Source organism: Aspergillus pseudodeflectus, assembly GCF_044049435.1.
Source record: "Aspergillus pseudodeflectus strain CBS 756.74 chromosome Unknown BJX68scaffold_3, whole genome shotgun sequence".
Taxonomy (NCBI): Eukaryota; Fungi; Ascomycota; class Eurotiomycetes; order Eurotiales; family Aspergillaceae; genus Aspergillus; species Aspergillus pseudodeflectus.
The window spans coordinates 186,089-212,246 of NW_027263779.1; the positions used below are offsets into that span (position 1 = coordinate 186,089).

Here is a 26,158-nt window from a genome sequence, read left to right on the forward strand (position 1 = left end):
AACTGAGTTATGGGACCTTGATGAAGATTTTGCTCCCTAGTTTGCTTTATAGCCGACAATGCTATTGTAGCAAATTTGAAGTGCAGGAAATCGATTCCTGTGACCGACGCTGAATTCTCGGTTCGCATCGTGGGGGCGAAACGGGCACATTTGTGTTTATTCTATAGTTATTGGTCCGTATGTAGAGTAGAAAGTGGGTTCTGGGCCTTTTTAGCTTATTTTTAGACGCTCATTGTACTTCGAGGGCGGTTTATCTTCCAACTCACGGCTCACGATATATATCCGTGATTCCTGTTGGGCTGGACACCACCTTCTCTGGATTACAGGGTTGGATCGCTAAAAAACATCACTTCTAACCATAATGCAAGACCAAGGCCATGGATGACTCAATACAACATTTACGGTTCCTCATTATACTGCTTTTCCCAAGAGATCATACCCGAGCTGCACCATGGGGTTGAGATACTACAGGATCAGCCCGATCAAGTACAAATCGGAACCACGAAGATCATATTCGGTATTAAGTAACGATGGAAAAAAGCGGCAAGAATAAGCTCCCCAAAAAGAAAAAAAAAACAGCCCTAATCCAACACTCATCGCACCCCTCAAGTCCACTCATTTCCCGTGCGAATCCGGCGTACTATGAAAGAACGCCCCAAACAGCGAGAAGATACTATTCACACGCAGCCACATGCAGTAGAAGAGCGTAATCCCCGTAACAACAATCTCATCCCTCGCCTCCTCCGTCAACACCCGATCATCCATAAACTCAACATACCCAATCTTCTTGACGCCCCAGATCTTCGCCGTGTACTTGGCGACAGGCCTCTGGCGCTCGTCAACGCATACAAAGTCCCAGGTTGTGAACCCGCTGTCGCTCGTCCAGGTTAAGGTAGTCGGTTTCCCCGTCTCGGGGTCCGCGTATGCATGCGATTCGTGCGTGTAGAGTGTCTTGAAGCGCTTCTGGGCGACGAGAGTCCCCGCGCGCCCGTTGACGACAAAGTCGGCGTTTATGCGCACGAGGTGCAGGGTTCCTGTGCCGACTACTTGATCATCGCTGGGGCGCTTGAATGTCATGTGTGGGGATTTGAAGGCGTTCCAGTGGACGATGTAGAGGGGTGTGTTGGTTGTGTCGTTGGCGTCGGTGATGAGGCCTTTGAAGCGCTTCCAGGAGAAGTCGACTTGGAGCTTGCGGGATTGTGGGACGAGGGCCGTTGTTTTGGTGGAGTAGGGGGTAATTTGGGGAAGTTGAACTTGCTGCTCGAGAGTTGGAGTAGGGGGCTTCGAGGGCTTGTGGAAGATGAGACCTTGCGACAATAAGGAATCTAAACAATAAAGCGGTCGCAAGCTTTCTTTATATCCCCAAACTTGAGTACGTCACTGCTAAACCTGTCTATGGAGGATTGATTGCGTTTTGGCCCCTCCCTAAGCCAATTTAGGGCAGATGTGCCGCCCTGCAGATCGGGGCGCCTCAGCCGCACCCTCGGGCACACGGCGACAATTTTCGTGCGCTGTGTATCGTATCCAGCCCGCATTCTTTTAGTCCTATTTAAAAGGTGCCTAGGCACCTTTGACCGCAGGCTGCGTGTGTCTCGGAGGACGCTTTGTCCGACCCAGTCATACTAATTAGAAGCAAGGGGCCAAGGGTCCAGCTCCACCCCCATTGCATTCACGAAGGTCCTCGGCCTAGCTTACCGAATTTGGGCTGTTCTTTCGGGCCCTCCGAGCGTGGACGTTGGTTGTACTTGCTTGGACCGGGCAATGCGCGAAGTGACTGAAGCTTGGATCTATTTGGACAGGTGCATTGTCTAAGTTGTGTGTACAGGATTATCCGAGTTGAACTTGAATATCTCAGGGAGCGAATACAAGTCCAGACAAAATCAGGCAGATGTCAATCAAAGGACAGCATAATCATGTATGCAAGAAAGACCACCCCCACCCCAGCAATCACAGCAAAACAACAATCTTCCTCGCCGAAACCCCCTTGCCCATCAAATCCACCGCCCCCTGAAGACTCTCCAGCCCCCTCCCCGCAACGAGTGGCTCCGGCGCCGGAACAAAGCTCCCGGCCTCCAACGCCTTTGGCAGGAAATCCTCATAGATCGCCTTCCCAACCTCGTTATCCTTCAGCGACGTTCCAAAGATACTTTTCACAGTTACGCCTTCGGGCGCTGCGTATCTGGGCTTCACCGTGGATACGAACTTGACTCCCTTGGCGCGCAGCACGGCGTCTACAGTTGGTGTCGTCGCGGGGGGTCCAATGCAGTCGATTGCGCCGACGATAGGCTTGCCTGCCAGTGCAGTGACGATGTCGTCAACGACGGCGGGTGAATTGTAGTCGAAGACCTCCGTCGCACCGAGACGCTTCACGTACTCGTAATTCTTCGGCGACGCAGTCGCGTACACCTCGTACCCGGCTGCGACAGCAAGCTGGATCGCATTGCTACCAACGCTACTCGCGCCGCCCCAAACGAGCAGCGCCTCTCCCTGCACTTGAGCCCTAGGCTCAGTCGGAAACCGCAGGTTCAAAAAATCCTCCTGAAACAACCCACACGCGGCCGTCGAAAGCCCCAGCGGGAGCACAACGGCCCTCTCATACGAAACATGCGCGGGGATATGGCTCGCCATGTTCGTGTTGAGGATCGTGTACTTCTGAAACGCATTCTCCTCCTTCCGACCAGATGTCATCCCGACTGCATGCCCGACGACGCGATCGCCGACCCTGAAGCGAGTGACGCCGGGTCCGACGGCGGCGACTTCGCCGGCGACGTCTTGCCCGAGCATGGTTGGGTAGTTGAGAGGGAACCAGGGGTTTTGTTGGAGGCTGGGGTCGACGGGGTTGATGGCGAGGGCGTGGTTGCGGAGGAGGATTTCGTTTGCCGAAGGGGTCCAGAGCGGGGCGGAGTCGATGGTGAAGGGGTGGGCTTTGGGGGTGGGGAGCCAGGCGGCGGTGTTGGTGGTGGTATTGGCCATTTTGGTAGTGGTATAGAGGGGAGTCTTGAGACTTTGATATGGAAGTAGAGGCTTGGATAGGAAGCTGGAGTGTGCTGTTCAAGCTGTAGATGGATTGGTCTTGGGGGTGTCGATGGTGGTATAAATACCTCTCGCTATACGGCGAGTTTCGTGGACAATCGGGACATTCTGTTATGTCCGGTGGACTTGCAATGAGCATATGCCATTATCTCCGATGAAATGCTGAGGTATAGGTCTCTCTACGATGGAGATTTATCAGCAGGCCATGATTCCTGCGCAAGGCTAGCCACAAACGTCTAGTTGGATCTGCAGCCTCCAAAGCCGAGTGGGGTGGAAGAATCGCCCTTTCCTAATCTAGCTAGCCTTGCGCAGCCAGGTACACGATTGATAAGCTTGTGTAGTTGAGAAGCACTGCCATTATACTTATCTTGCCTAGTTACTCGATATTGAAGCTCTACTAGCGTACACGGCTTGAGAAACAAATTCGGATTTAAGACCACTATCCAGCGCGGTCCTCCGGTCTCAACAGATTGCAACCAATTATAGATACACTTGGGCTACTCTCTCCTCAGCCCAGACTGCTCAATAGTTGCCCGAAGAGCGGCAAGCCTCATCGCCGCTACCCGCTGATACTGCAGCTCTTCCAAGCACCGCACACCCGTGTCGATGCTCTCCCAGACGACGCCCGGGTCTCCACACCACAGCCCGTATGCAAGCAGCGACACGCAAGCCGTTTCAATAAAGAAAGAATGCATTGGGAGGTCCTAGCAAGGTTAGTTACAGCTCTACGTTCAGTAATCATGGGTTTGTCGCTGACTTTAGGTGAAACGCATACCTTCGACACCGACCCCCGCTGGCAGATGCCGAAAATGAGGGATATGATTCGCTTCGCCGAGGCGAGGATGATCTCCAGCGCTTTCTCGACTCTCGGGTCCTGCCTGACTGGTGTAGAGGATTCCACCTCGACGAGAAATGGGTCTTTCCCGTCTCTGTTCACGATATGGCTGTACCCCAGGTACAAGAGGAACGGTTTGAGATTTGCAATTACGGCGTATTCGTACACTATAACGGGGTCAGCATGCGATAGCCGCGAAGGGTCAAGCAACGCACTAATAGTATCAAGAAACATGCCCTCCTCGACATGTCCCGGGCTGGCAGGATCGGTGTGCGCAATCAACAAGGTAGGCTGGTGTTCTTCCCAGAATGACTCAAGTCGGGCATGGTTGTTCCAGATCGTGTGGCAGACCCCGTCAAACGTCGCTTTTGGTTCCTGGTTAGTTGTGAGAATGGATTTTGTAATTTCGAAGAGGCCGGTGATGATTTGCGTATTGAGTGGCTCGTCTTTCTTCGGGACTGTGAGGTTTGGACTGAGAAGGGGCGGTCGCCCCAGGGCGATGCAGAGATAACTATGACGGTCAGTATCTCTATTCAAAAGTAATGTATTTGAGCATCACACCTTTCCGTTGATAGGACCATTCGGAGGAGTCGATCAACAGCCGGAGCACGTGGTTCCAGATGAAGACCAGCAGCGTATATTCTACTGGCTATGTGACCCAACATTGAATAAGCCTTGTCAAGGCTGCCGATCTCACTGTGATAGAACGCGTGAAAGCACACAGGTCAGTAAGCCTGCCCTGGCATCATGAGCACGAATGGGAAACTCATCATCAAGACATTCAGTTGTAATTCCAGCTCGTCGGAGAGGTATCCTCCAGCGGACATGAAAAGCTCGCTCTCCTGAGCTAGCATGTCTGAAAGCTCCCCCTGAGCCGTGCATAGTGAGCCCAAGGCTAGCTGATAGAGTAGAATCGGATACATGATTGGAGGGGCACTGTTGGAGCTAAGCGCCCGGCAGGAGGAAGTGTAAATGGCCTGGAGCTGGGTGGGAGACTGGAGTGGGAGCAGCTTCCATGCGGTGACGACGTATTTCTGGAGGAAAAACTGCAAGATATTATTCGGTATAGTCGTTATGCAAAGCGGTGGTATCAATGATGCCTGTAATGAAAGCGAACAGTGATGCTGTTGAGCCAGAAGAGGACCGTAGTTGAGCGGGTCAATAGACAGGTTGCTATCGATAACGCTCTGCAAGGCTCCAGCCGGAGAAGAAGGGCTGGCCCGACTCTCGCGTGCGATCAGATGGAGAAGAGCAACGGTCGATGTTGGTCCGTAGACAGCCGTTCTGCCTGTTGTCGCGTTCCGAACACGCACCGGCTTGAGCGCCATCATCAAGGAGTCAGGGCAGTCATTCTGCGCAGTCTCTGTAGTCGGGTCCCGGCGCTGCCTCGCGACGTTGCGTATAACACAGGGAAGCGACAGTTTGACGCAGCGCGCACAGGGCGATTCGCCACTGCATTTGGTCTTTTGCTGCCGGCAGCCTTCACAGGCCTTGAAGACATGCCTGCGGATTGTCGTTCGATGAGACTTGGAGAGCGAGGCCATAAGAGTCAGAAGTTGCCGACAATTGGTGGGAACTGTGTCTGGTGGTGGAGAAATTCGAATGCTGCAGCAGGAGATCTTGCAAGAGTCGAGACTGAAAATTAGGGGGGCTGCTAAAATTTAGGGGCCTTACTTTTCCCCGCGAAATGTGTCGCCCATTGAGGTCAAGTGCCGCGCGTCTGCCCCACACGCCGAGTCTGGAACCAACCGAGATCCAGCCGATGCCCGATCCCGGCCGGCCCCTGGAATAAGGGCCGGCCGATACACTGGTATACTGCGGGGCATATAGGGAAAGGCATTTCAAGGGATAAAACACTCATATTCCAACTTCGAAACAAACATCGGCAATCACCGCAAAAGAGGTATACAACTGCCACCCACAATCCACCCCTTAGGATGGCGGTATACGGCTAATAAGGCAACTCCTGCTTCCTATCCCACTCTTTCTCCAAAAGCCAGGCCATCCCATCGAGTGTCGGCACCTTGATATCCCGTGTATGGCTGGCCGGAAATGGCGCTGTAACCCACGCGTTATGCCCCTCCCCTTCAAGCATCACAGCTCGAACCTCCACGCCGCCAAACTGTTCGAGCCACTTGGCGTAGATCACCGAATCATCGCGGAACGGATCGAGCTGCCCTCCATAGACGAAAACCTTCGGTGGATGATTTTGAACCGTTTTCGATATATCGAGTTTCAGCGGCGAGAACCAGGGCGAGTGGACGTCCAGATAGGACTCGAGTTCTTTTCGCATTGCGTCGCCTACAGCGTCAGAGTTCTCCGCACGGGATTTCAGCATGTCGCAGTATTGTGCTGGGAGCATAGCCTCGGTCGCTAGGAAGGGGATTCCCGAGAAGATCCCTGTGATGGGACTCCTTAGAGGCGTCAACCCAGCAAACTCCTCAACGCCAGCCAAGATGGCACCGGATATGGCTCCAATGACAGCAGCTGTAGCACCGCCAGCGCTGAGTCCACCGACCACAAAGCCACACTCTGAATTGACGACGGTTCCAGCATCCTTCAACACCCCATCGTTCAGATTCCGCACCTCAGACAACCACGCGCAAACCTCCCACGCATTCTCCACGGGCTTCGGAAACGGTAGCTCGGGAAGCTGATTTAGACTCGGGCAAGCGACTACGCAAGAGAAGAGCGTCGCAAAAGCGCGAACAGGTGCTAGGACTGAATCGGGACTACCCACCGAGAGGCCGCCCCCATGATAGTAAATGAGGAGTGGGCATTGTAGCGGGCGTTGCTTCTGCTTCTCGAGCGCTTTTGGCCACACAACTTTGGTTTTGTTTGTTTGGTTGTTGGGGAGTGGGATCTCGATCCATGTTTCGTCGAGATGCGGTGGGCAGGGGCCGAGTCGGTCGAGGCCTGAGGCTTCCGCGGAGGCGACGGCCAGTCGCTGCTCGTTGAGGGATGGGGCGGCCATTTGCTGCTAGGTTTATATCTGGGGCTGCAGGTAGTGGGTAGAGATGGCTGGTACGAGAGTGTGCTTAGATAGTGGGCGTTGAGCTAGAACTGTATCGATCCGGTGTACTTTGCTGATAATCAAAGTTGCAGCAGAAAATTGAAATTGAATTGTACGAAGAGGCTCAAAACGCCTTTTAACTATCGCTGCCTGTACTCTGGGCCAAGCCACCAGCAGCATAAGCCGGACACGTAATACGCATACGCTCCAACCAAGGAGTCGCTGAGTGTCGATCATTGAGGTTTTGAGTTTCTAGTTGTCCTACCCGGTTGCAAAAACACAGTGATGCGCTCGAATCCGAGATCTCAGCTATGTCGCTCAAGTTACACAACCTGCTCCTGCGCGTAGTACGTCAAAGTCACCGGTCCCAGCAGCCCAAGTTCCACGGGCTCCAACGCCCCGTACACGCCTGGCCAGGTCTTTCGGAGCTTGTTCCACAGCGTTGTCGCGACTGTAATCTCAATGTCTGTCCATGAACTTCTGTTAGTTCGCTGACTCTACTTGGATATACGGGGAAGGCTATCTTGGATGGATGTGTAGCTTACCATTCTCTCCGTCGCGAACGTACCGAGTCACATCCAGAGGAGCCGCGTTGAAAAAGTCGAGGCCGGGGACTACGTGGTTATTGACCCTGAGGCTCCATGATCCTTGCACGTCTCCGAAGCTGAGGTAAAACCCCAGCGACTGCGGCTTCTGCGACCCTCGGGGCTCAGTGAGGGTCAGGTTCGCTGTTGTCCTGTAGGTTCCTACGCCGCTGGCATATTCAAGTCCAGGAATATGATGCCAAACCGCAGCGTTTCTAGACTCACTGGAGATAGAGTGGTCTTGTCTGTGAGAGGCGAGTCTCGCCCTGTTGCATTGGCGATTGCGGGTGACCAGTCTTCGATGGTGAGGGACCACCGCGCGGGCACGATCGGGCCTGGGATAGAATGGAATCGGATCGTCACGGTTTGATCGGTAGGCAGCTGGGCAGAGTAGCTTCCATCCTTGGTTGCGCGCACATATACCTTGCCATCTTCGTCTGTGACGCTCTCTGCGTCGGTAGCGACGATGTGGCGATTCAGGTTCTTCACTCCATATGGATTGTGACGGCCTAGGTAAATTGCCTCGGCGCCGTTTTCTCCGATGGTCACATTGATCGCTGTGTATCCTTCCGCAGTCTTGAAGGAGGCGATCGGCGAGACTTGTCCTGTCCACAGATTCAGCCGGAGCGGGAACCCTTCGCCTTCGAGGTGGACAGTCTGGCTTGTTCGACTGGAGCTGTAGATCCAGTAAATGGACCCGTTCTGTACCCTGCGCCGAGTCGTAATGGTTGATGCGTTGGCAGAGTTGGTATATCGAATCAAAGGCCTGGGTGTGACCATCAGTCACCGTGGTGCAGTTGCGGATCGGATAAGATATATACGTACCCAACTCGGAGACTCTGGAGAGCAATAGGGGCCTCGCTCTGCGAGCTGACATGTCTTGTATTGCTCAGTGCGAAAAGTGTCTTGAACACCGCCCCGAGCTTTGACGCCGAGTTGTCGCAAGATGTCGAAAGTGACCGAGTCTGCGATGGTGCACTTCCAACAATCACAACCGGAAGACCAGCCTTTGCCCGCGAGAGAACCTCCTGAGCGCTACGCACATCCAGCACTGTAATGTTGTACTGAATGAGAGCTTTGTATCGGGGGCCGCCATGAATCAACCGATGATTCCGCACCGAGGCAAAGTACTCGGTCAGAGGCTCCGCGGTTGGAAACTGCATATGACAGCCGGTTTAGTTAGCCAACCCTCACAGGACGAGGAGTTGTGAGAACGCACCTGATACGAGTATCCCGCATCATTCAAGCCAGTGTCGTTCCAGGTTGCAGTGACGCCCCAATCCACATTCAGAATTGCAACATCCACCGGCGGCGCTCCACTCTGCAGCAGAGCCTGCGAGCGAGCCATGTAGCCGCTGGCCCTGCGCGCGTCTATCGACTACATCACAAGAGATCAAACAACACATCTATTTTATCACAGGAAGTACAAGCTCTAGCCCCGAGACTGAGCCTGTTTGTGCTGTTATCCGAGGTTGCGCCGTTTGGTCAGCTGAACCTCACTCGACGGACGATCATCTGACAACAAATGCCGAGTGAGGCTGCAACATTGGCAGGAACAAGAACCGAAAAGAATGATACCACATCTTAGTCAGGCTGAGCAGTGGACCGGATGTTGGCAAGCACGAACAGAGATCACCATTACAACTTCGACCGTGGCCCTGCCCAACGTCGCAGGAGGAGACCCTGTGGGAGAGAATACGAGACGACGGGAGAGGCTTGCAGGTGCCAAGTAACGTAAGCATGAGCACGTATGTAACAAAGAAGGAGATTGCTGAGACACACCAGACTTACAGCTTATACACCGTCTAGATAGGTCTATCTAGGGTGGGCACGTCAATCACGTGTCTTTTGATTACCGAGTAGTACAATTTACTGGTCCCACAAACCTATTTACTGTGCTGGGCGTATATAGACCACAGTGAAACAAATGGCCCAATACCCGTACCACGGTGATCATGGCCTTGTTATTACAATACCTCACGACCTTCCATCACTTTGATTGCATGCTCTCCTGGAGGCCGAAGGCTGCGTACCCTACAAGCCGTTTTATGGAAGCATGTATTAATAACGGCTGATGGAGCACGTAGTGCAACCATACTTTCCTCTATGGTAGCCAGTGCGGCCCGATCCCGATACGTTCGAAGAATGTGCCATGGGAAAAACAATATATTGGCCGAGTCTGAAGCAAGGGTTTACCTCAGGTATCACAACCGGGAGCAGACACAGAATGATCAAGCAGCGCATGACCAGCGGGTGTTACAGATAGCTATCAATCTCATGTAACACATCAGGTATGTTGAATGAGTATGGGCAGCTCAAGAACCGAGCCCACAGAGCTTTCCTATATATCAGGGGTCCGCTGCATATCAATCATCTACGCACACGCTCATCCTCGTGACTTACTATCCAACCACCACCATGTCTTCCCATGACAGCGACAGCATCTCCCTCCAAGTCACCGTCTACCTCGCCGAGGAAGACCTCGACACTTTCTTCGCGGCCCTCGGGTCCGTCTTCAACAAGATCGCCAGTGAGCCATACTGTACCCTGTTTGAGGTCTACCAGTCGCAGGAGGACAAGGGGCAGATTCTCATGTTGAAGAATTGGTATAGCACCTCCTAACCTCGCTCCATTTCGATCAAGTCTGATCAGTTGATTATAGGTCGTCTACCCGAGAATGGCTGGTTAATGTATCTGCCTTCCCCTTGCTAGTGTATCCTTCTCTGGTTAAGATAGATGTAGGTTGGAATGAGAAGACCCTACCTTGACGAGTACCACGCAATCACGGAACCGCTCTTTCTCCGGCCCAAAGATATCAAGATTCTAGATCGCAAGGGTGGGAAGTGGAGCATTGTGAAGAAGAAGAACGGGCAGATTTGGGATGGTGATGGCGATGGCGATGGAGATGGAGATGAGGATGATAATGTCAAGGGCACGAAAATTGACTTGTGAGCGTGGCTTGGTGTGTATTCCAGCTGCAGTAAAAGTTACCATGGTTTTTTTTGGATAGCGAGATTGAACAAAACAAGAGCACTTGTATGGCCAATGGCACGAAAGGCTGGACCGATACCTAAAAATTCTTTGTTTAATAAGCCTGTTCAGATGATCTAGCAATGGTACAACCCTTGTGTAAGCTATAAGGATTCGATGCAAAGAAAAGGCTACTTCCATAGACCTTGACTGTTATTCTGTACCATCAGCCAGCTCTTCAGGCATTGTCCAATAGTTGGTCTACGGAACTACAATCCAAGACATCTGGGGTCACCTGTGGAGCATCGGGCTGAAAGGGGTTATTTATCGCCAACGAAGGCGGAGAAGGTTCCCTGTGGTGACGTCAAACACGACGCGGAGGAAGAACCCGGGGCATCCGTTCAGCGTTGGGTGGTGGCGACTCGTTACTTGCAGATAAAACTGATAACTTCTGGTAGGTGAACTAATTGATCGTCAGCATCTAGACCGGTCCACTTGTCTGGGATGATTGGGCCCAGGATATGGAAGTAAGATTTGTGGCTGCCAGGAGGGAACAAAGAAGGTGAAAGAACAGACGACGGGGGGGAGTTGAGCACCCCTGGTCATTTCAACTTTCAAAGACTCGTCCTCCATTTCTCTCTTGTCTTGCCCCACGGAGGATCCTCAAGTTGCATATGGTCCTTTGTCGCTCAGCATCGACAATAACAATGTCGTGGACGCAGCAGGCTGATTTCTGGAGTCGCCCCCTCGACTGCTACGAGCGATACTTCCAGCTGGTGGGCGCCAACCAAGGCCTAGACGGCCATGACCATTTCCTGCTGGTTGGCGCTGTCCAAATCGATTATCCCGCGCCGATTGACTTGGTCGCAGGGTTAAGATCCGCCTGGAAATGCCTCCGTCTACGGCACCCAGACATCGCCACCACATATCACCCAGGCGAGAAGCGCTACTCCCCGATCCGCACCGAGACCGAGCTCGACACCTGGTGCGATCTGACCCTCCACGTGGAGGAGGCGATGCAGTCGAGCAGCCATCTCCTCCGGGAGCAGCACCTTGCGGGCACCCATGCGACCTGCCACTGGATCCCGGCCAGCAACGAGATCTGCATCGTCTCGGGCCCGTACCGACTGGATGAGTACGCCATCACCACCTTCCTGCACCAGCTCCTCTCCCACCTGCATAACCCCTATCCACTCCCCGCGAACCTGGACGGCTCCGAAGCACGCCAGCTGTTCCCTCCCCTTGATATCGTTGTTGGGATGCCCACCACCCGCGACCCGAGCTGGTCGCGCCGCGCAGACAAACTCATCGCCCTCCACCAAAAAGGCGGGCCCTCAATTGGCCTCCCCATCGCCGCCGAGAACGTAGCCGCGAAGCCACGGTGCACGCGGCACGTCGAACTGCGCATCCCCGCAAAACAAGCAACCGCGCTGCGCGAGGGCTGCCACGACAGGGACATCGCTCTCAGCGGCGCAATGCACACCTCGGTCGTCGTCGAGACAGCCGCTCGCGCGCCCCAATCTAGCCTCGCAACACGGTACATCTCCGTCATGGCCTTTGACCTGCGCCGACACTGGCTGCCTCCATTCGGGGGCCCCACACAGGCGCCGCTCCTCCGAATGACCGGCATCCCAATCAACATCGACGCCCGCGCGCCCTGGAGCGAGCTCGTGCAGATCGTCGAGCCGATGTGCCGGCAGACGTGGGAACGCGGCGCGAGCGACATGCTCTTTGTGCGGGTGGCGTTTGCCGAGAAGGTCGCGGCGCTCGTGGAGACAGGGCATCCTGCGCCGCCCGACCAGCCGCAGAACTCGTCGCCGTATTTCTTTAATATGGGTGCGCTCGAGGAGCGGATTCAGAAGTCGTATGGCGAGACTATCCATGTTCGCAACGTGCAGGTCTTCGGTCAGATGGTGTCCAAACAGGTGTATGTGAGGTCGTGGAGTTGGGGGGATGCCATGTACCTGAGCGCGTGCTACAACGAGGCCTATTACGCGGATGCGTATGTGGACACGTTTTTGATGGCGATAAGGGACAATCTTGTTGAGAATCTGTCGTCTCCGGAGCGGCGGGCCCCCCCTCGGCAACACGCCAAGTGTAGGTCCCCAGTTGACGGATCTTGCTGCAATGTCATGTAAGTTCAGGAGATGAAATAAGAGCCTTGCGCTCCGAGTGTCTTCCTGAACGTTGGGAATTCCTCGTTTCGCCAGAGAGGACACACCACTAGTACGGAGGACCAAGCCAGATGCGGCTGAATAGACGGAGTAAAACCCGCTAGCGATGTGGGTCAGTGGGGATCAAAGTTGCCTCTTTAGTCTTCAGCTAGATCTCGATAATGTGACGTGGGGGCCACGGTGAGTTCTCTACTTAGTTTAGCCTTACATTTCTGCATAAATTCCTTTGTAGCCTCGGCACTAGCGCTGCGCTCTGTGATTCTCACTGGCTTGTTCGTGCTCCGCTGGGTCCTAGGGCAGTGCACTCTTTGGCCTACTTGACGATGGCTTCACGTCGTCTCCATACGTTGTACAGCCTCCATTTGCTGCAGATCTGGCCCACAGTTTTTACAGGACTTAAGAGCGCATCGAGCCCCCTTCCATTTCAACCCTCTTCAACCCTCACCATTTCCCCAACCTTCCATGACCATCACCATGACCTCCCCACCCAAGAAACAAGTCTGGTTCATCACGGGCTGCTCCAGCGGCTTCGGCGAGCAATTCGTTCGACAACTGCGCGCACTCGGCGATGACGTGGTCGCGACAGGTCGCAACGCCGAGACAAAGCTCGCTCACCTGAAGGAGACGGGCGCGACGATCCTCGACCTCGACGTCACTGCCCCGCAGGCTGAACTCGATGCAAAGTTCCAGCAAGCGATTGACATCTACGGGACCGTCGACGTGCTGGTTAATAATGCAGGGTATATCCAGTGCGGGGTTGTCGAGGAGCTCACGTATGTATATTTTTAACGTGAATGGGAGGTTGACTTGTAGTACTGATGAGTGACTGACACTGCATCGATCAGCCACGAGGAAATGCAGCGCTCTTTCGAGACAAACTTCCACGGGCCCATCAACCTCACCCGCTCGGCACTGCCACACTTCCGAAGCAAGGGCGAAAAGGGCCAGGGGGTGATCATCTACATGGGCTCGCAGGCCGGGTTCTACGGCGAGCCGGTGGCGTCGGCGTACTGTGCTAGTAAATGGGCGCTTGAAGGTATTTGATTCCTATAGTCCTCTCGGAGCTCTTTCCTTTTCTCTCTTTCTCTTTCTCTTCTTGTGCGCATTACGGCTGGAGCTTGACTAACCCAACGACGCAGGCGCCGTCGAGTCCCTCTCGAAAGAACTCGCCTTCCTCGCCCCGGGAATAAAACCCCTGATCGTCGAAGCGGGAATCTGCAGCACAGAGGTAATGAAAAACATAAACCATGCCCCTCACCGCGTCGACTTCTGGCGCCCTCTTAACGACGCGTGCCGTGTCCGCGGTGCAGGCAATTACGGCAACGAGCCAGGGAACGCGGTGGAGGTAGTGTCGAAGATTATTCAGCTTGCAAAGGGGGTGGGGATTGGTGAGGGAAAAGAGATTCCGCTGCGCGTGCCATTTGGGAGTGACTGTCTGAAGGCTTTGAAGGAGAAGATTGCGCACTTGAATGGCGTTTTGGAGGAGTGGGAGGATGTTGCACGGAGTACGGATTTTCAGGGGCATACGGGGCCGATGCCGGCTTTGCCTACCAGTGATAAGGTGGAGGAGAGCTCTCAACCATGATATTTGGGCTTTATTGGGAATGGTTTTTGATAATGGGACGTTGTCCGAGCCTGGGACAGCGTTGGGGGCGCCGTATGCTCGATTAACTCCAGCTACAAGAGACCTCTGAAGCTAGTCATACAACAATTTCAATTAGAACAGAGATGTGGAGGAGAGGGAATATGAAGAGCTTCCTCTTAACTTCGCTCCCGGATCTATTAGTGAGCGGCGTATTCCTTCTAAAAATCTATACCAAAGCTTTTCCCAAACAACAACCTTGTACACAAGGGAAACATCAACCTGGCTTGTGTGTCTGTCTACACCTTAACCGCCACCTTGAACCCACCCCTCACAATCCGAAGCACAAAAAACACACCCGCAGCAACAAGCGTAGCAACCCCCCCAAACACCCAAAGCCCATCCCAATCCAAATCCCCCGCCCCACCAAGAATATCCCCTGCCCCGGGCCCCCCAGCCAGAACCCCAAACGCCATCATCCCAAAGCCCATCCCGATCCTAGTCCCAATCTTACTCTTATCCTCCGTAAGCGCGACGAAGCACAATGGCGGGAGACCAATCAGTGCACCGCTGAAGAACCCCGAGAAGACCGCGATGACGACCAGGCCTGCTTCGCTCGTCACGGTGATCAGGCACAGGATGAGCACGCCGACCATTGCGCAGCAGGGCGTGATCAGGTTGAAGGGACCGAGTTTATCGGCCATTGCGTTGGGGATCGTTCGGCCGAAGCAGCTTGCTGCGTTGAGGATCGGCACGAGGTAGAAGGCCATGTCGTTGGAGACTAATCCGCGCGCGGACCCGACGTATGAGATGTAGAAGAAGAGCGTGAAGAGACCCATGAATGCGATCAGGCCGCCGAGGACGAAGGTCATGTATGGGACGTCGGTGAACGCAGACCAGTCGATTAGCGCACGGGCCTTGGGCGGCTTGACGCGCTGCTTCATAATTGCGATGGGGACGAGGAGGGTGCCCAGCGCGATGAAGCCGATTACACGGACGGACCAGCCAAAGCCCAGCGGACCCAGTAGACGGTTTAGAACGATGGGGTAGATGACTCCACCTAGTGAGGACCCGGAGACGGCAAGACCGAGAGCTGCCCCGAGCTTTGTGCTGAAATACGTCGGGAGGAGGGAGACACAGGGGACAAATAGACATCCCGCGCCGATTCCAACTGTGAATCCTTGTGCTAGGAGGACCTGCCAGTACTCCTTGCACAGACTAAGCATCATTGTCCCGAAGACGATTCCGAAACTTCCTGCCACAAGAAGCGCGCGGAGGTACCCCCGATCGTAGATCGGTCCAGTAACAAAGCCGACAAGCAGGAGCATTGTTGCCTGGATTGACCCAATCCAAGAGATATCCGAGGAGGAGCGGGAGAAGAGGGCGCCGGACTCGTAGTATGTTTGGAAGACGCCAAAGGTGTTGAGCATGCCCCACGTGTTGAAGAAGAGCATGAAGCCGCCAAGTACGTGCAGCCAGGCGTCAAGGCCGCCGTTTGGGGGTGGACTGGGGCCAGTAGCTGGCTTTGGGGCCGACCCTGTGGAGGGTTCTTCTGCATCTTGCTGATGAGGAGATGGGCCTGTTTTCTCGTCGAAGCGCGGCGAGACCTGGTTCGATTGATCACTCATGGCGTCGTATGCTCTCAACCATGTGTTGTTAATAGGGGATTTCGATATAAAGAAGAAATTATAGAGAACCTCCCGTGGTTTAATATAGTGACTTTTTATTGTTCGGAGACCCGGCCTCGGAGATCGGACTCGGGATATTCACTGTTTTGGGACGCCCGGAGATTTATATCCGAGGTGACATAGTATCGCCGCAAGATCAACCATCAACTCATAAATCCGAGAGGCTTAAGAAATCTGGCTGACAGCAGTCTAACCGGCGTTAGATACTGAAAACAGTCTAATCATTTCGGCATTTCCGGGTCTGAGCGGGCCTGGCCAACCCATCGAGGCTTGATTGCCTGTCGGCTGTGATGAGGACTAAACTCAAGAGAGAATAGCGTAGGATGCAGCTGCAGGGGCTGAATCATGATGAGTCGACGTCAATCCTGAACTGCCCCTCGTCTATGATCATCGACGCCGTACTGGAGTCGCGCCTCGGACATAGCCGCTATTACCCCATATTCGAGACGTTTAGTATTGGTTGATCTGGCCTCTTGAAGGACTCTACAGCAGCCATGGTGTATTTTGGCCCATCAAGAGGGTGCCTGACTTGCAAGAAGCGGAGGAAGAAGGTTGTCACTCCATACCATAGAACAATTCAGGGCTGACCGTCTCCCACTAGTGCGATGAGACCCGCCCAGTATGTGTCGGCCTCCCCCCTAACAGAGACCTGCCCCTGCTCTACCACTGGATGCACTACAAACTCCGTCCACTCTAACAGTGCTCTACCGAGCGTATAGTCCTGCCTTCGGTGCCTAAACACCAACCGCGTCTGTCGCGGCTACGAAGCCCACGCAAATGGCAACCTGATCTTCCGGCAGCACGAACACCAATCAAGTGCTCAACCACCCCGCCCCCTACCTTTCAACTCAATGGCCCGGAAATGCAGTCTTCCTGTGCGCGTCCCAGCCCCAGGCTCAAGTAGCCTTCCTCCAGACATTCTGCCGAAAGAAGTGCCACGCGATGTTATGGGAGAGTGTGCACTCCGTGCGTTTTTTTATGATTTCTGCATCGTTCCCATCAATCCGACATTATCCCGAGGGTTCCTTGGCGGGCTGGAACGTATGGTTCATCGATCGGGCCTCCAGTCCCAGGTGGCCAAGGCGTGTATGGCGGTTGGATATGCGAGTCATGGAGTTAAACTGTTCCGGCCGTTTTTCGTGCAAGAGGCCGAGGAGCTCTATCATGAGCTGTTGAGTGCTTTAGCGCAAGCGATTAGAGATCCGGGGGCAATTGACAAGGAGCAGACTGTGGTTATGGCTATTCTTCTTGGTTTGTATGAGGTATGTCGTCACCGTACGTTATCAAGGCTTGTGGCCGAGGATGCTCATGAGAAACAGATGATCATGGCTCGTGACACCGCTCCTGGAAATCATGCTGCCCATGCAGGTGGATTAGCTGCGCTGCTACGGATAGAGAATGATCCGTTGTCCCTCCTGGAAGCTGTGTGTTCGGGGCAGTCGCTGTTACCTAATGCACTACGTGTGAGTGACTTGATAGAGCAGTTTGCTGTGGCTACTAACCATTGATGATAGGGCCAGGGAATGTTCTCCACAGTGTGCTCACTCGGCCGGGGAAAAGATCTCGATACTTTACTCCTGCGTTTGCAATCAATATGCCGCGGATCAGAGACCATATTATCACAGCCATCACTCCATGGCACTGAACAACTACGCATCCTTCTAGCAGAGGCCTCAGCTCTAAACACCGACATAGCTCAGTGGCAACAAGCGCAGAGCGACAAGTTCAAACCGACAACAGCCGGGCATATAAAGCCCGACTATACATCTCGCCAATTCAGACCCGGAGTCGGATCTTGGCCCGGTCGCGTCGACGTCTACTTCGACATGAGTTTCGCAGCTATTTGGAACATCTCACGAACGGCGCGATGTTTCTTGCTTGACCTCATTATTCGGATATCCGAGATACTCGAACCAGAAGCCTCTGACCGAGCACGATACACGCGAGATCTCATCAACCTGCTTTGCGATATCGTCGCCTCGATCCCATATTTCCTTACCGAAGACGTGCAGGCGTTCCTGCGGCAGGACGCAACGCACGATATCTCGAACCCGGGAAGAGCGGCAGGCGGGCTACTTCTCATGCATGAGCTATACGCCCTTTCACAGCTACCAACGGTGTTTCCGGAGATGCAGGAGTATTTCAAGAGATGCTTGGGGTGGATTGGGGAGCGGATGGGGATTGGGCAGGCGTCGTTGTTTGCAAAGGTAGGAATATTGTTCTCTCTCCGGTCACTCGTGTTACGGAAAATGATGCTAATCTTCCAATATTGATGATAGGATGCGGATATCGGCAAGGAATATGTCACGTCGGGATGCGTGATCATTTGGGCTGCGCTGCTTGTATGAGCAACGACAACGATGAGGCTATGAGCGGCTCTTAAGAAGTTTTGGATCGATTGAGGAAGGCTCAGCTTTGGGGCGGGGGCGGTGGTTCCTTTTGATTATAACTGGTTACTTGATCGTAAAATAGGAAGGAACGATCCCTCAATTGGTGAATATGGAACGCACAACCGGCGTAGCAACTCTTTGCCGTACCTTCTGTGTGCGATGAGTAAAGCGACGAGGAAGACACCCGGGGATGATGATCGCTCCTTCCTCCGACACATAAGCGAGGAGAGAGCGACAAGTTGTCTGGTACAGAGACTATCTCCCAAATGAGTACTTCGTCTTCGTACTGGTGTTGGTGCCATTCAGCTAGCCATCGTTATCAGCCACAGTAGTAGACGTCAACGTTTCAGCTCGTATGGTGTGTTTCGTAGCCCTCTCGGTGATGCCAGAACCCTCGGCGGAGTGTTCGGCGGAGCGTTCGGCGGAACATGTGGGTTCAGCTCGAGTGCCAACCCAGCTAAGCTTCTCACTGTTTGATTGGCTTTTGTGACGAGCTGTATTCGTGATGGTATTATCGCGAGGCTGATCTTGGCGATGAATGCTTTGGTCAAGGTATGCGGCCTCAAGCGATATATATAAAGGGCACCCCGAATGCGGATTATTCGGGAGAACCAACCCACCCAGTCAACAACAGCACGACATCAAACCCCGACACTACCAGAAAAATCCCCTCCCACAGGAATAATGGCCATTACACCTCTTTCCCCAACAGACCCCTCGAATCTGAAGGGTCTCTCGATTCTAATCACAGGCGGAGCGTCCGGCCTTGGCCAACACGCCGCAACATTCTTCGCCAAATCCGGCGCCTTCGTCACAATCGCGGACATTCAAGACGGTTCTGCAACTGCAACAGAGCTCTCCGAACAGGGCTACAAAGTGCAATATGTGCACTGCGACATCACGAACTGGGACTCCCAGGTCGCTACTTTCCAAGCTGCACTCCGGTTCTCACCGACAAAGACTCTCGACGCCGTCGCTGCGTTTGCGGGCGTGGATGGAACAGGCCATCTAGTCGACCATGTTGCCGTGACGGAACCCTCTCTCGATATCGCTCCTCCAATCCCCAGCCTCGCTCCGATCGAAGTCAACCTCAAAGGAACATTCTACACCGCAACCCTCGCACTCCACTACTTCCGCCTGACACCACAGAACACCTCCACAGCCCTCAAATCCAAGTCCCTAACCATAGTCTCCAGCCTAGCAGGCTACGTCGACGACACACACAGCACAGCATACACAGCCTCGAAATTCGGAAGCCGCGGGCTCTTCCGTGGAATCCGCGCCCAGGCCCATTCACAGCTCAATGTGCGCGTCAACGCAATCTGTCCCTGGGCGATGAAGACGCCCATGATTGAGGCTGCGTTGGGGCGTATGGCGGAGTTTGGGATCCTGCCGGATAAGGGGATTACGCTTGTGCCGCATGATGTGCTGAGCCAGGCGCTGGGGAGGATTGTGGCGGATGAGGGGGTGCATGGTATGTACTTTGCTGGGATCTAATTTGAGTGTCGATGTGCGGTGCTGATGACCTCCAGGCCGTGCTATTGCGATTGTGCCAGAGGGCGCGGTGGATTTGGGGGATGATATTGATGGGGCCTATGCTGGTCCTGTGCTGGTGGAGTTGATGGCGCTGAGGAAGGCTGCGGGGGATTTTTTGCATAGTTAGACTTCTTTCAGCACTGCGATGTCTGATTCATCTCCCTTGTCTCTGAATCATTTTTGTTTGCTGCAATATAATATCGAACCTATGACGCCGACGCAATATATCTTCTATCGAGTGACAATGAAGCCGAGAGTCCGTTGAAAGAGTAGATCCACACCATCTGTACCGGTGTGCCAGTCTGCAATAGTTTCCCATTGTTCATGGTCGCGTGCTCAAGTCTTCTAGCCTCGCACGACGCCGTGGACCCGTGGATACGAATCGAGTCGCAAGTCCTATAGCACGACTTGTGCAATCCGTCAACCAAGTAGCCGGCCCGCGACTCGAGATCGCTTCGGTTCCTCGATGTGGCTTGACTATTTGAACTTGTGCTCCGCTCTGGTTCCTGGCGACGACCGATTCCAACATGAGGGCGTAACGGGGTGGAGAAGTCGAGTAAGGACGAGAACTTTTTGACAATCACAATTCACATCTGTAGGGCTGTCTAACGGCTTGTAGGTTCTCGTTCGAGAAGCGACCTGTTGCAAGATGAGTGATCTTGATGTAAAGGAGAGTAGTCTTGATGCGCAAGGGATACAAGGAGGCGCCTCGTTGGCACCCTCCAACGTCATCGAGCTGGGAACCAGTGTTAATACATCTCAAAATATATTATCAGATCGTCAACTTTTGACACATGGGGGTTAGCAAGGACTCCTTGACTGGCCTGGAAAATTCTTCGATCTCGTAGAGCGGCAGAGCCACATTCCATAAAAAAGAGCGACGAAAGACCAATGATAACGGGGAGCCCAGTGTGGAAGTGGACTGAAGCAGGCCATGTCTTACGTGGACCTTGGCTCGAGGCTTCGCGTATTCAAGCATCGAAGCGAGTCTGCTTGGCCAATGCTTGGTTGTGCCAGGCGTGCGTGATCCACTCTACAGCACCACAGTCCACACAATCCACGGTCCACGAAAATTATCTCATCTTATCTGATTGCCCTGCATGCCGTCATGATAAAATAATTCGGTCGGCGATTTCCGTATTTCAGGACACCATTTCTTATCTCCAAATTCGGCTCTTGGAATCTAATCTGTAGTAGCCACAGACAAAAGACATGGGCAGCATGGGCGAATGTTCGAAGATTCTGGGTGTCCCTAAACCGCCCGAGGCTGCATGGAATGTGGGCCTGGTTGCAGTCTCCATCCATCATGACACGATGCAAGTTATCAGATCCCGCTTTTCCGGCATTCCACTCGAGTCCTGCAGTGGAAGTGAGCCAACAGATCCACGCTTCCACATCTTTTCCAGCGTGTCAGCGAGTCACAGCGCCTCCCATCCACTCATCCTATCTGATTAGATTATCTCCCCCATCCCTGCGCACCCGTCTGGTCAACGGTCTGAGGCTACCATGTGCCATGTGGACTTCCAGCGGAGTTTATCCTCGAGATAGTTAGCTGGAGAAAAGATGGACAAACCAGGGCCCATGTAGCCAGCTTGTTTCCTGTATCCATTACGCACCCGTTGCTCGCAACTCAATCAGCCGACGTCGGAGCTTTCTAGTCGGTGGGCCTACGACTGTCGCTAGCTCGAGCTTGACTTCTATAAGGGCAAGGGTTTCCCTCTTCCTGATCTCGATTCATTGGTGCCTCCCTTGAAATCGACAATCGACAATCCCGAATCGATAATATGGCTGTCAGGTCTAGGCTGCGCTCTGCATTCCGCCGTCGCAGTACCGATGAGTTTGTTGCTCCTGAGGCTGTCACTACAGAACAAGCTTTCAAGATCGATCCTTCACCCGAGTCTGGTCTTGCCCCTGGGGAGGGATTCAAGCCCGAGAATTCTCCCGAAGGCGGTTCTCAGAACGACAACGTCCAACCACAGGATGCACATGAGAACACCCAGCGTGGTGTTAACGACGTCGAGGCCGTCACGGCCACCTGGTCGAAGGCTGCCCTGATTGCAGTTTTCATCAAGTGCGGTGCCTCCCACCATTATCACCCTTCCCTTACTGATCCCTCGACAGCATATGGTTCCTCTACTTCGTCAACGCCTTTCAATCCTCGATCTTGTCTAGTCTCCTGCCATACGTTACCAGCGACTGGGACTCTCACTCGCTCCTGACAACGATCTATGTCGTTGCCGACGCCGTCACTGCCGCTGTTTATATCCCCCTCGCGAAGATTCTTGACGTATGGGGCCGTGCTGAGGGTTTCGCGCTTATGACCCTCTTTGCGACCATGGGTCTGGTTATGATGGCTGCGTGCCATAACCTGCCTACCTTCTGCGCTGCATATGTATGTTCCCAGACTCAAGCCCACCATGTATTATGAAGACCGTGCTAACAGCATTGCAATAGGTCTTCTACACCCTCGGCTTCGGCGGAATGACATACACCGTCGACGTCATCACAGCCGACTCGTCAAGACTGAAGAATCGAGCCCTCGCTTACGCCTTCACATCCTCGCCCTATATCATCACAGCCTTTGCAGGCCCCAAGGCCGCCGAGGAGTTTGAAGAGAAGTACAGCTGGCGCTGGGGCTTTGGCGCGTTTGCGATTATTTTCCCCATCGTCGCTGCGCCGCTGTTCGTGCTCTTCAAAGTGAACTTGAAGAAGGCAGCCAGCCAAGGAGCACTCGCTCGGGAGTCTAGCGGACGGACGCTGGTGCAGAGTATCTGGCATTATATTGTCGAGTTTGATGGTACACCCCGCCCTACCCTACCAACATAACCCGCAAACAAGACTCCAAGCTAATAAATGATTTCAGCATTCGGCGTCTTCGTCTTCTCCGCCGGGTTAACAGTCTTCTTCCTCCCTTTTGAAATTGCCGACTCCGCACCCCACGGCTGGTCAACTGGCTACATCATCGCAATGATCGTCGTGGGCGTGGTAATGCTCGCCGTCTTCGTCATCCACGAACTCTACATCGCCCCCGTCCCCATGATCAAATTCAGCTTCATCCGAGACCGCACAGTCATCGGTGCCTGTCTCCTCGACGCAACCTACCAAATCGCATATTACTGCTGGGCTAATTACTTTACGTCCTTCCTGCAGGTCGTCAACGACCTCACACTTTCAGAGGCCGGGTACGTGAGTAACACGTTTGATGTCGTGAGTGGGGTACTGCTGTTCCTTGTGGGATGGAGTATTCACAAGACGGGGCGGTTCAAGTGGCTACTCTACATTGCGGTTCCGCTGTATATCTTTGCGCAGGGGCTCATGATTTACTTCCGCCGGCCGAATCAGTCTGTTGGATATTTGGTCATGTGTCAGATCTTCATTTCGATTGGCGGGAGTATCTTTATTATTATTGAGCAGCTCGCCATTCTGGCGGCCGTTGACCATCAACACGTTGCAGCCGTTTTGGCCCTCCTCAACGTCGTCGGAACAGTTGGAGATGCCATGGGGAATACAATCTCGGGCGCCATCTGGACGAATACCTTCCGCAAGGCATTGAAGAAGGACCTGCCCGCCTCGGAACTGTCCAGCATTGATGATATCGTCGGCAACTTGGATACGCAGAAAGGATATCCAATTGGAAGTGCGGCAAGGTTGGGCGTTCAAAAGGCTTATGGGTATGCGCAGACGAGGATGTTGGCTGCGGGCACGGGAATTATGGTTCTTTGTTTCATCTGGACGGCAATGATCCGCAATATCAATGTGCACAAGGTGGCCCAGGTCAAGGGTGTAGTGTTTTAGACGGATCATGTCGGCTGTGTTTGTGGGGTTTTGGTTGTGGCTTGGGACCGGGCGCGAGTGACCCTACTGTTATAGAGTGTCTCTCCAGGGTCAGCCGTCTGTAGGAGACTAGTTTTATAGATTATTATGGCTGCTATCCTTGTGATCCTTGATAATTGCACACATTGAACGTGGTAATGAAACATGCTTCTCTTACTTTCGTTATTCTTCAGTAAAGCAGATTTGATATGGTGGCTTTGTGGTATTCATCCCGAAAGGAACATCCACTTATCTGTAAATACACAAAGCACAACCAACATCTGGCGGAGCAAGATCAAGACCATCCACTCCCTAAGCCGCAGAGTTCTGCGAGTGCACCTATTCGGTCATACGTATTTGGCCGCGCCTTTGTCTAGATACAACACACAGCAGGCGCAGAAGTTCAAGAGCTGGCGGATAGAAGTACACTCTGATTATGCCCCTCCCGGCTACAGGCCCACGATAAGTACTCTCTCTAGACAGGCCATTGGACTTTTTCTAACATCAAGCACCTAGCAGCCCGCTAGAGATATGGCTTGCTCATTTAAGAATCAGATTATTAAGGATCCCGACGAGGTCTAAGAGGCGTGAATGGAAACTTTAGCCTATATTATAACTTTTATAATAGCGACGGTGACACAGCTGGCGAAAACACAGAGGACTATAAATAACTAAGAGGACTATTATCAGGCCACGCGTGGTTATGATGGATTCTATAGTTATCTTGGAATTGTGAGTGCATCGCAGGATCCAGATAATTGCAATTTAGGGCTCGCGTGCCTTCATTCCATTAACACCACGTACTAGTTACTACCGACAAAAGATTAGTGAGAAGACATTACAGGCCAGAACCACAAGGAAATCAAGCGACTACTACCTACTACTCGTACCATTTCAAGTGCGAGTCTACTTCTTGGCGTACCACATACCTACGCTATCCATAGTCTTTCGCGACTCAATTATCACTGCACCAAGCCATTGGAAGCATAAGTCAGAATTGGATGACTGAGGGAGGATATCGGATGCAAATAATTTGGATGCCAAGTGCAACGTTAAAGCCGAGGATCGAGAGCCGAGGCGATGATAGGCCCAGGCCTGGAATGCGCGCCCGCAATCCTGTGCAGTATTCATAGCCGGGGCATAACCTGGTCCATATTTACGAGTTTTCAAAGTCAAGAAGCCTACTCGTCAAGTTCGAGTCAGTTAATCTTTTGCTAACAAGGAGGCTAACGCCTTATGGGCTGGGATGAGGTCATCCCAAGTCCGCGACGATCCGTAGATCTTCACATGTTACGGAGTACAAAGAATGCGCCCACGCAAGGATGCGGGGGCTGTTCTGATTTAAATCATCCTGTCTCATCACTTGATTCTTGCACTCGTGCATTACATCCAACGGAGGCCTTCAAAGGTCCATACCTAGTACCAAAGATGACCGACTTCCTCCCCACGCCGCCCACCCCCTCAACCCCCGGCTCCTCCCCAACCAAAAGCGTCCCCATCGCCCCACCCCCCTGGACCCTGCGTTCAAAAAGTTGGACATTCCTCTACACCGACATCGACGAACCCGACTCGCCCGCTCAAAACCCAAACAACCGCCCCGAGATCCTACAAGACATCCTTCCCCCAGGCGCCTACCACCCCTTCGAAACAATCCACCCAGAGGCACTTCAAAAACTACCCGGCGGGAAATCGCAGTTTCGCGAGGGATGGCTCAAAGGTATCATGATTGTGCGGTACGAGGAAACGGATGTCGGACCGTACGACGAGTTGATTCTCATCCCGGGTCGTGCGGTCAATCCGCATAGTGGCAAGGCCGAACTGCGGATTAGTACGATTTATGTTTCGACGGATGCGAGTGTGTGGAATGGGAGGAGGAATTGGAGTACGCTGCCCTTCCTTATACCCTACCCAAAGCTTTTTAGTATTGAACAGGGGGGGTCTGTATGTATGCTAATATCCGGGTAGACATCCCCAAACACCGCGCCGTCTTCGACTTCAAACCCGTCGGCAAATCCGACCTCGAGCTCCGCGTCTACCACCCCTCCGATACCCCGGCCCCATTTAATCCGAAGGTCCCCTTCTTCAGTGCTTTACTAAAGGGCTCCTCGCTCCCGCGTGTCCCCATTCCCCGAATGGCCCCCCTCTCACTCGTGCAACCACCACTATCGAGATCGCGCTGGCCTGCGAGCATCCAAGACGCCGCAATCGCAACGGACGACCCAGAGAACGGGCGCCAGAATCCGTGGCTGGTTATCAAGCCGGGGTTCAAGGGGAAATGGGGGCTTGCGTATGCGAAGAAGTTGGAGGATGGGGATGAGACGCTGGAGTATCATGGGGATGGGGTTGGGTTTCCGAGGGTGAAGCTTTGGTCTGTGGGTTCTGTTTTCGAGGGGGTTACGGAGTTTGGGGTTTCGAAGGTTGTTAGTTAGATACTCGACTAGATAATCCATACTGCGTGTGTGTTGCGCTTTGAGGGAGGGATGGAGGGCTGAGGTTAGCGATTAATGTATAGTAAATTCGTAAGGGGAGGTAATGTCAGT

General features: G+C 53.4%; 13 protein-coding genes across 13 annotated transcripts; 7 read left to right on the top strand and 6 right to left on the bottom strand.

Moving 5' to 3' along the window:
* Window positions 1–578: 578 nt before the first annotated feature.
* BJX68DRAFT_226011 (uncharacterized protein) lies at window positions 579–1,356 on the bottom strand. Its single transcript, XM_071038441.1, has one exon. The coding sequence runs from the start codon at window positions 1,075–1,077 to the stop codon at window positions 616–618; it is 462 nt and encodes a 153-aa protein (XP_070904154.1). The 5' UTR covers window positions 1,078–1,356; the 3' UTR covers window positions 579–615.
* A 591-nt stretch (window positions 1,357–1,947) lies between these two features.
* BJX68DRAFT_276622 (zinc-binding alcohol dehydrogenase family protein) lies at window positions 1,948–3,187 on the bottom strand (the record flags this gene model as incomplete). The annotated part of the gene is made up of 1 exon (XM_071048145.1): window positions 1,948–3,187. Exon 1 carries the CDS (start codon window positions 2,971–2,973, stop codon window positions 1,948–1,950), a length of 1,026 nt encoding a protein of 341 aa, XP_070904155.1. The 5' UTR covers window positions 2,974–3,187.
* A 179-nt stretch (window positions 3,188–3,366) lies between these two features.
* Window positions 3,367–5,615, bottom strand: BJX68DRAFT_114193 (Zn(II)2Cys6 transcription factor). The gene is made up of 5 exons (XM_071035969.1): window positions 4,639–5,615; window positions 4,430–4,578; window positions 4,084–4,379; window positions 3,809–4,035; window positions 3,367–3,737 (listed from the first exon to the last, which is right to left on the bottom strand). Exons 1-5 carry the CDS (start codon window positions 5,410–5,412, stop codon window positions 3,531–3,533), a joined length of 1,653 nt encoding a protein of 550 aa, XP_070904156.1. The 5' UTR covers window positions 5,413–5,615; the 3' UTR covers window positions 3,367–3,530.
* A 204-nt stretch (window positions 5,616–5,819) lies between these two features.
* Window positions 5,820–6,842, bottom strand: BJX68DRAFT_261670 (alpha/beta-hydrolase; the record flags this gene model as incomplete). Its single annotated transcript, XM_071044202.1, has 1 exon — window positions 5,820–6,842. One exon carries the CDS (start codon window positions 6,840–6,842, stop codon window positions 5,820–5,822), a length of 1,023 nt encoding a protein of 340 aa, XP_070904157.1.
* A 362-nt stretch (window positions 6,843–7,204) lies between these two features.
* Window positions 7,205–8,813, bottom strand: BJX68DRAFT_261671 (uncharacterized protein; the record flags this gene model as incomplete). The annotated part of the gene is made up of 5 exons (XM_071044203.1): window positions 7,205–7,347; window positions 7,427–7,589; window positions 7,691–8,231; window positions 8,291–8,622; window positions 8,685–8,813. The coding sequence occupies 5 exons, from the start codon at window positions 8,811–8,813 to the stop codon at window positions 7,205–7,207; spliced, it is 1,308 nt and encodes a 435-aa protein (XP_070904158.1).
* A 1,070-nt stretch (window positions 8,814–9,883) lies between these two features.
* Window positions 9,884–10,417, top strand: BJX68DRAFT_261672 (putative quinol monooxygenase; the record flags this gene model as incomplete). Its single annotated transcript, XM_071044204.1, has 3 exons — window positions 9,884–10,071; window positions 10,128–10,155; window positions 10,208–10,417. 3 exons carry the CDS (start codon window positions 9,884–9,886, stop codon window positions 10,415–10,417), a joined length of 426 nt encoding a protein of 141 aa, XP_070904159.1.
* A 725-nt stretch (window positions 10,418–11,142) lies between these two features.
* BJX68DRAFT_261673 (uncharacterized protein) lies at window positions 11,143–12,573 on the top strand (the record flags this gene model as incomplete). The annotated part of the gene is made up of 1 exon (XM_071044205.1): window positions 11,143–12,573. The coding sequence occupies one exon, from the start codon at window positions 11,143–11,145 to the stop codon at window positions 12,571–12,573; it is 1,431 nt and encodes a 476-aa protein (XP_070904160.1).
* A 510-nt stretch (window positions 12,574–13,083) lies between these two features.
* Window positions 13,084–14,194, top strand: BJX68DRAFT_252256 (SDR family oxidoreductase; the record flags this gene model as incomplete). Its single annotated transcript, XM_071042526.1, has 3 exons — window positions 13,084–13,382; window positions 13,455–13,645; window positions 13,749–14,194. 3 exons carry the CDS (start codon window positions 13,084–13,086, stop codon window positions 14,192–14,194), a joined length of 936 nt encoding a protein of 311 aa, XP_070904161.1.
* A 296-nt stretch (window positions 14,195–14,490) lies between these two features.
* BJX68DRAFT_276624 (major facilitator superfamily domain-containing protein) lies at window positions 14,491–15,853 on the bottom strand (the record flags this gene model as incomplete). The annotated part of the gene is made up of 1 exon (XM_071048146.1): window positions 14,491–15,853. The coding sequence occupies exon 1, from the start codon at window positions 15,817–15,819 to the stop codon at window positions 14,491–14,493; it is 1,329 nt and encodes a 442-aa protein (XP_070904162.1). The 5' UTR covers window positions 15,820–15,853.
* Window positions 15,854–16,177: 324 nt separating this feature from the next.
* Window positions 16,178–18,533, top strand: BJX68DRAFT_226018 (putative C6 transcription factor). The gene is made up of 6 exons (XM_071038442.1): window positions 16,178–16,430; window positions 16,481–16,498; window positions 16,599–17,141; window positions 17,199–17,342; window positions 17,394–18,086; window positions 18,159–18,533. Exons 1-6 carry the CDS (start codon window positions 16,374–16,376, stop codon window positions 18,225–18,227), a joined length of 1,524 nt encoding a protein of 507 aa, XP_070904163.1. The 5' UTR covers window positions 16,178–16,373; the 3' UTR covers window positions 18,228–18,533.
* A 420-nt stretch (window positions 18,534–18,953) lies between these two features.
* BJX68DRAFT_261677 (uncharacterized protein) lies at window positions 18,954–19,932 on the top strand (the record flags this gene model as incomplete). Its single annotated transcript, XM_071044206.1, has 2 exons — window positions 18,954–19,743; window positions 19,802–19,932. The coding sequence occupies 2 exons, from the start codon at window positions 18,954–18,956 to the stop codon at window positions 19,930–19,932; spliced, it is 921 nt and encodes a 306-aa protein (XP_070904164.1).
* A 1,657-nt stretch (window positions 19,933–21,589) lies between these two features.
* On the top strand, window positions 21,590–23,600 carry BJX68DRAFT_252258 (major facilitator superfamily domain-containing protein; the record flags this gene model as incomplete). The annotated part of the gene is made up of 4 exons (XM_071042527.1): window positions 21,590–21,876; window positions 21,927–22,197; window positions 22,260–22,602; window positions 22,669–23,600. The coding sequence occupies 4 exons, from the start codon at window positions 21,590–21,592 to the stop codon at window positions 23,598–23,600; spliced, it is 1,833 nt and encodes a 610-aa protein (XP_070904165.1).
* A 1,413-nt stretch (window positions 23,601–25,013) lies between these two features.
* Window positions 25,014–26,047, top strand: BJX68DRAFT_276626 (uncharacterized protein; the record flags this gene model as incomplete). Its single annotated transcript, XM_071048147.1, has 2 exons — window positions 25,014–25,500; window positions 25,584–26,047. The coding sequence occupies exons 1-2, from the start codon at window positions 25,047–25,049 to the stop codon at window positions 26,045–26,047; spliced, it is 918 nt and encodes a 305-aa protein (XP_070904166.1). The 5' UTR covers window positions 25,014–25,046.
* Between the last annotated feature and the right edge of the window lie 111 nt (window positions 26,048–26,158).

Excerpts from the sequence above, each read along its gene's own strand:
- BJX68DRAFT_226018 (XM_071038442.1), top strand. The coding sequence starts at position 16,374 with ATGGTGTATTTTGGCCCATCAAGAGGGTGCCTGACTTGCAAGAAGCGG. Across the intron at positions 17,142-17,198 it reads TTCTTCTTGGTTTGTATGAG|ATGATCATGGCTCGTGACAC; the intron begins GTATGTCGTCAC and ends CATGAGAAACAG. Across the intron at positions 18,087-18,158 it reads AGGCGTCGTTGTTTGCAAAG|GATGCGGATATCGGCAAGGA; the intron begins GTAGGAATATTG and ends TATTGATGATAG.
- BJX68DRAFT_226011 (XM_071038441.1), bottom strand. The coding sequence starts at position 1,077 with ATGACATTCAAGCGCCCCAGCGATGATCAAGTAGTCGGCACAGGAACC.
- BJX68DRAFT_114193 (XM_071035969.1), bottom strand. The coding sequence starts at position 5,412 with ATGGCCTCGCTCTCCAAGTCTCATCGAACGACAATCCGCAGGCATGTC. Across the intron at positions 4,380-4,429 it reads ATGGTCCTATCAACGGAAAG|TTATCTCTGCATCGCCCTGG; the intron begins GTGTGATGCTCA and ends TGACCGTCATAG. Across the intron at positions 4,036-4,083 it reads CATGTTTCTTGATACTATTA|TGTACGAATACGCCGTAATT; the intron begins GTGCGTTGCTTG and ends ACCCCGTTATAG.